Source organism: Limulus polyphemus, unplaced genomic scaffold (assembly GCF_000517525.1).
Source record: "Limulus polyphemus unplaced genomic scaffold, Limulus_polyphemus-2.1.2 Scaffold3009, whole genome shotgun sequence".
NCBI classification, from domain to species: Eukaryota; Metazoa; Arthropoda; class Merostomata; order Xiphosura; family Limulidae; genus Limulus; species Limulus polyphemus.
Window position 1 is genome coordinate 84,924 of NW_013668619.1, and position 6,513 is coordinate 91,436.

At 31.7% G+C, this 6,513-nt stretch overlaps 1 protein-coding gene across 1 annotated transcript in view; it reads right to left on the reverse strand.

Annotated features, from left to right (window-relative positions):
- Window positions 1–1,543: 1,543 nt before the first annotated feature.
- The window catches only part of LOC106468443 (myosin heavy chain, non-muscle-like), a gene marked incomplete at its 5' end in the record, with an annotated part of 51,880 nt that continues 46,910 nt past the window's right edge, over window positions 1,544–6,513 (reverse strand). Inside the window, 4 exons of the mRNA XM_022396778.1 lie at window positions 1,544–3,683; window positions 4,518–4,690; window positions 5,109–5,217; window positions 6,052–6,176. Coding sequence (XP_022252486.1) covers window positions 3,545–3,683; window positions 4,518–4,690; window positions 5,109–5,217; window positions 6,052–6,176 — 546 coding nt within the window. The remainder of the gene's footprint in view (window positions 3,684–4,517; window positions 4,691–5,108; window positions 5,218–6,051; window positions 6,177–6,513) is intronic.

Sequence of the window (6,513 nt, forward strand, 5' to 3'; positions counted from 1 at the left end):
CCTGCACTTCTATGCCGTGTTTCAATATCTTATAGGAAACCAGGCCAAGTCCTGAGAAAGGAGACTTGTTCTAGTCATTTATATTTATATTCATCATGTATTATCGAAAAGGCTAAAGACTGGACTCTGCTCTTTAAAGATTGCTTTTTAAATTTAAATGGAATTGCTTCCTAAGGGTAATATATCTTTAACGAGTATAATTATTATGATAATTTTAAAGTATACACAACAGCTTTTATTTTTCATGTATATATATATATATATAGATACATATTTGAGTCATAGCCGAATCATTGGATAAATTAGAAATTTTTTGTTTTGTTTTTTTCAGCGAGAGTTGTGATGTTTACATAATTTGGGAAGTTTGTTTTGGGTCACTACATATTTGTGGAGGAAAATTTTGGGAATTAAGTTCATTTCTTGAGTTTGTAATTTTAGAAAAAAAAAAACCTGAGCCACCAACGATGGTGTAAATAACTTTCCCTCGTAACACTGCAGAATGCCAAAGATATATATATATATATATATATATATGGTAGAATTATCACTACTTGCCAACTAATGTTGATCAGTTTGGAAGTCTTTACAATATTAAAGTATTATAATGTATTTACAAATGTAGGTTATAACATTCACCTTTCAAGTGGTAAAACTAATTTCTGGCTTCTTGCAAGAAGAGTGTGTTTATTATTTAACTGGATAGTAGAACAAAATACGGCTTTACATGTGCTAGAACTTTTTTTTTATCTACTACTCCAGGACTTTCTAGAAATTGTACAAAACTCTGACATTTTTACTGTGTATTTTTACAGTCTTTCAACGATGCCAAAGAAACTGAGGTTACAGTATACTCCGTTTTGTTCTATAAAGTATTTTTCTGGTTACAATTTACTGAACACTTAATGGGAATCAAGTTTTTGTGATTTAAATCCCATCTACTGATTCTTTTGTTTATTGTGATTTATTTTTATGGGATAATACTATTTATTAGTTATTATGTAGCAGGAAATGTTTCTCTTCTAATTAATCCAAGAGCTACGGGCTCTTCCGTTTATCTGCCAAAGATCTGAACTACATTAAAAAAAGACTTTTGGAATATTCTTAACACTGATGATTCTTCTCGTTTTTAGAAGGTAATAAAAGTTTCTTTTATGTATCGCTGTGTTTTAATTTAGTTTCTTCTTCATTTAAACCGATTGTTGTATTCTCCCCTTCAGGAGAAGTGTATACAAATCACATCAGTTTCCTAGGGTGGCACTGGCGATCCTAAGAAAACTGTAACAGTTATACGATATTGTATAAGTAAAAGACAAGTAGTAAAGTATAAATGCAGATGACTGACCGATGAGGATGTTGTCAATAACGATAATAAATAAAGTTAAAACACAATTATGTTATCAGTAGGATGAAAGGAAGTGGAAAATTTTGACTTCAACCAATATCGATAGTTTCAGTAGAAGTAAGTATATATCTATGAATTTAATTTTAAAAGTGTAAGTTTTTCATATTTACTAGTTAGGACTTGCCAAAAGTGAACCACAGATATGGTGAAAATAACTTTATTTTTGTTGTGTATTAAAACTGAATACATTTTATTCAGTGGCACATAGTTTTTACAAGACTGTATTTGGCACTGCTGAAAAGCTCATAACTCTCAGTATGATACTAAAACTATTAAATAAATACACTGATCCTCGGAGAACTAAGATAAAAAACATCACAGGGTCGACAGTTTTGAACATAAAAAATAAATGTGTTAATATCAATGTAATAACGTATTTTTTGGAAGCTGACTTTATTACCTCCAAAGACATTATCAGTAAGTGTTAATATCAATGTAATAACGTATTTTTTGGAAGCTGACTTTATTACCTCCAAAGACATTATCAGTAAGTGTTAATATCAATGTAATAACGTATTTTTTGGAAGCTGACTTTATTACCTCCAAAGACATCATGAGTAATTATAGGAAAAGATTCACCAAAATTGCTGTTAATGGGTCACGGGTGGTTTGTGATCGATTTCAGTTTTTCTTCCGATTTACTTTTATGTTATATGAAAAAAAACACTTTTAATAATATACTTGTCAACATAAACACATGATCGGTCTATGTATAGATTTCTAGTTTTTTTATGAATACCTTGTCAGCAATGGTAGACTCATTGAGGCAAAGCACAACAATAGAGGGTTGCACCTTCATCCTACGAATTAGCAGTTTGGTTTGAAGTTTTGAATCAGAATAGAGTAAGAAAAACTGATTAAAATTCTTTATTAATGGTATATTTAACTCTCAGTATGATGCTAAAAGTATTAAATAAATACACTGATCCTTGGAGTTCATGCTGGAGAACTAAGATAAAAAACACAAGTGAATACCTTGTGTTACCAGCTGTTGTTACCAGCAACGAAGGAAATAAGAAATAAACTTTCACTTTCTGTAAGCAGTACGGCTAAGGTGAAACTCTAGAAAGTAATTAAAATTGAACCTGAATAGAGGGACTGTTGGAATCTTTATGGCTAAAGATACAAAACCATTTTTAGCTGTGTGATTTTGCGTAAGGTTTGGAAGCAAGATACGAGATACTTTCTTCGACATTTTAGTACTGTATTAATTCTAGACTTGTACAAAGAGGTACAAGCTTAACACTGAACTGAAAGGTACTTCAAGATCTACTGTTCCAGAAACAAGACAGTCTCGTGTGGTTGAGCATGTGGCAGATGTACTGAATAAGGTTGTCAATGTGGTAGAACTCTCACCCCGTGTCACGAGAAGATAGATTACGGACGTGGGGTAAAAAGGGGTAGTTTCCTTTCTTCATAGATATTCAATGACTCTTGCTAAACTGAAAGCAGATTAAGGTATGCTTAAGTTTTCACAGCACAAGCTAATTCAAGAAGTTTCTAGGTGGGATTCTAGTTTTGACGTACTGGAACGGCAGCCCCTAATTTATACATTTAAATCGATGATAAACAGTTAAATTTTATACTGTTTCAGAAGTGCAATATAAGTATTATGTTTGCTCTACTGGTAAATTAACATAGACTTATGTATTGTGATAAAAGAATACCGATACATATCAGATTGGAAGGTAAGCGTATTGTCACATTCCTAAAAATAGTTAACTAATTTACAAAACTACATGTTAGTAAAGGACCCACTACAGTTTGAGATGTTTCACTAAATCTAACTTGGTGATAATCATATTTTCTAGACACACATATATATATATATATATTATGTACAAAAACATGTTTAAAAAGATTAACATTTTAACTTAAAAATATCATGATACTTTTTATTCATCTTACAGATGATTAGAATATAACATTGCATGGTTCTTAATATCGAACCTGAATTATTGGACCATAGTGATACTTTTATTATAACCCTGATTTTTTTTTGGAAATGTTCCCATTAAGTTAGCGCTGGCAAGGGCTTTTACCATTTTATTCAATGCCTACAGTTCAGTTTTTCTATTTTCAAGCTTCCTTTTAGGAATGTTAATTTTTTTTTTTACATAATCTCAAGTAAGATTATTAAAATCAGGCCAGATTCTCATTCAGTGAATCCTCCCGTAAAAATCCCGACCCTTCATCTCCACTGCCACTCCCCATAGAAGTCATGGATCCTCGTTTTGCTCCAGAGAACCGAGAAGCTGGAACAGCTAACGTTCCACCTCTTCTAGGAAAAAAACAAATTTTATCAGTAAGTTTTGGTTTACGACAATGGATAGAACTGCATCATGACAGTTGTTGTTTTAAATTTTAAAGTTGATCGTAACAAACAAAAAGAAGACTTTCCAAACAGATATTCATTTTAATGAAATGCACAATTTGTTGATGGATTTTACTTTTCTTAAACCATAACATTATTTGTTTTGTCCAGTACTGCCCTTCTTTTTTAAAACTAACATGTTTTTGTTAAGAACCTAAATGAATTTAATGCTAGTTTATTATAAAATATAATATTTAGGTGTGTTTACAAAACATTGTACCAATGTGTTAATCAAGTATTTGTTTAATACCCATCTATACATGTTAAGCTATGAACCCAATTACTTTGGTAAGTCAAAGTTCACGCTGTTGACCTGTCTAAAAAATCTCTTAACTCATCATACATGTTGTTTTGAATAGGACATGGGAAACATCATCTCTTATCAAAAAAGTCTGGTGATGTCCTTTTAGATTTCTGAAATACACAACTTCCTATGAATGGGGCAGAGGTAACATTTAAAGACTGCGGGATGAAAACATGCACGCGTCATGATGTTGACACAAGCAAGATACAAGATTTCATTTTAAAGAAAAAATGTACTTATTGATAACATCTATTTGTGATAATTTAAAAGACTACAAGTTTAACAGCTAATTGAAAAAAAAATAGCTTCTGTTATTACTTGTATAGACTACGAAAAGACAAACATCCTGAACAGTGTTATGGTTATCTTCTTACTGAAAGGGGGTTTTATAACAAAAGACAAACATCTTGAACAATGGGGCAAAGTTTAGCACTCACCTCATTTTGTTCTTTAAGTTATTCAGTTCACGTGACATGGCTTCATTAGACTCCATGGTATCCTCCAACTCTCGCTGAACTTTACGTCGTTGCGCCTTTTCTCGAGAACATTCCTCTTCTGCTTCATCCAGCTGACGCTTCAAGGCCTGTACTCGATTGTTGACTTTTTGTACCTGCAAAGGGAAAAGAACCAGCTGTAGATAACGGTTATAGGCATAAAAGCTTTACTGACAACAGCATAATTTCATTTTGAAACAGTTTTTTTTCCCTTTAATTTCTAATAAAAATGGTATTAAAGTATAATAATAATACAAAACTAATACCTACTCATTTTGGAGACTTACAAGAACATATTCTAATACACTGCTATTGTTTATAATGTTTTAAATACCCTTATACAAGAATGTTCATAACAACCTACCTGTTCTTTGTATTGTTCTGAATGACGTCTCTCGTCTTCGAACTGTAACAGAGCTTCTTTCAGTTTCTTCTCCATTACAACCTACCTGTTCTTTGTATTGTTCTGAATGACGTCTCTCGTCTTCGAACTGTAACAGAGCTTCTTTCAGTTTCTTCTCCATTACAACCTACCTGTTCTTTGTATTGTTCTGAATGACGTCTCTCGTCTTCGAACTGTAACAGAGCTTCTTTCAGTTTCTTCTCCAGTTTACGTGAATTTTTAGTCACAGTTTGCCGTTCTCTAAAAATTGAAAGGTATTTTTCTCCACTTTTTAAAGTGATTCTTAATTTTTTTGTTAAGTAAAATTAATGTTTCCAAAATTGTTACTTAAATATCGGAGCAATATTGAACAAAGTATGGCAATTTACTCTTTATCAACTAATTGGTTATTTTAATTTCATTTATCTGTAATATTACAAAAAAAAGAGGCAAAAGCAACAGTGAACATTCTTTCAATTTTTGAAATATTTTCTTTACATTTATTAAATATTAGATAATGAATAAAATTACGTTATTTAGTGTCAAAATGCAGCACTATTATTATAAAGTACTAAATGATTAGCACAGAAGACTAATAATGGCTGGAGATGGGTAATGAAGAAAAACTTTAATATAAGTTTAACATAACAGCAAATGTACAACGTTTCGACAAGTTTTTGTCAACTTATATTAAAGTTTTTCTTCATTACCCATTCAAGCCGTCTCCAGCCATTATTAGTCTCAAAGTGGGTTCCTCGTCATCGAAACAGAAGATTAACGTTTTTAAGATTTGACAGATCAGTAGTGATTTAAAACATGTTAAAATTAACTGTAGTTGCTTTTTTATTTAATTGAAGTCTAACCTTGAAAACAATATTATTTGTTTAAACTTTATGAAATAACCTAGAACCAAACAGTGCTTCCAGCTTTCCTGAATGTCCAGCAATGTTTATTTTTCCGAGCTAAAACTAATAATTAGGTGGAATAACAACAATTTCTTTTGATGGTTTTACATTTGATTTCAGTTGTTACGTTACTTTGACTTCCAGTTAATAGCTTGATAACTTCAATCATCCTGTGCAGATTAAAGTTTACCTTGTTTCTAGTTCCAGCTGTTCCTCAAACTGCTGAACTTTAGATTCTAGAGTAGCGATTGCTGTTTTTGCCTTGGAACGCTGTGATGTTTCGAGCTCTTCAAGCTTTGCATGCAATTCTTTGTTCTGTAACGTTAAAACAAAACGTGTTTTTGTCACTTAGAAATATGGAACGTATCCCAGTTCTTCATTTAATGCTTATTCTATAAGTCTATAATGTGCATAGTTAAACACAAAAGTACTATATCTATTTTTTGATTGATTGTCTAGCCAGAGTATTTGTGATGACTAACACTGGAATGGCTGAGAAGGGCCTTTTGTGTTTTTTCTACAACAGACAGACACCCATTCCACTGTACTCATCGTGAATACTCTGCCTAAATATAGTATTTTTCAGAATATAAGACGCACCCTTATATTGAAGACAAAGTTTTGGGGAAAAAAAGCTACAGTCGCATTTGAA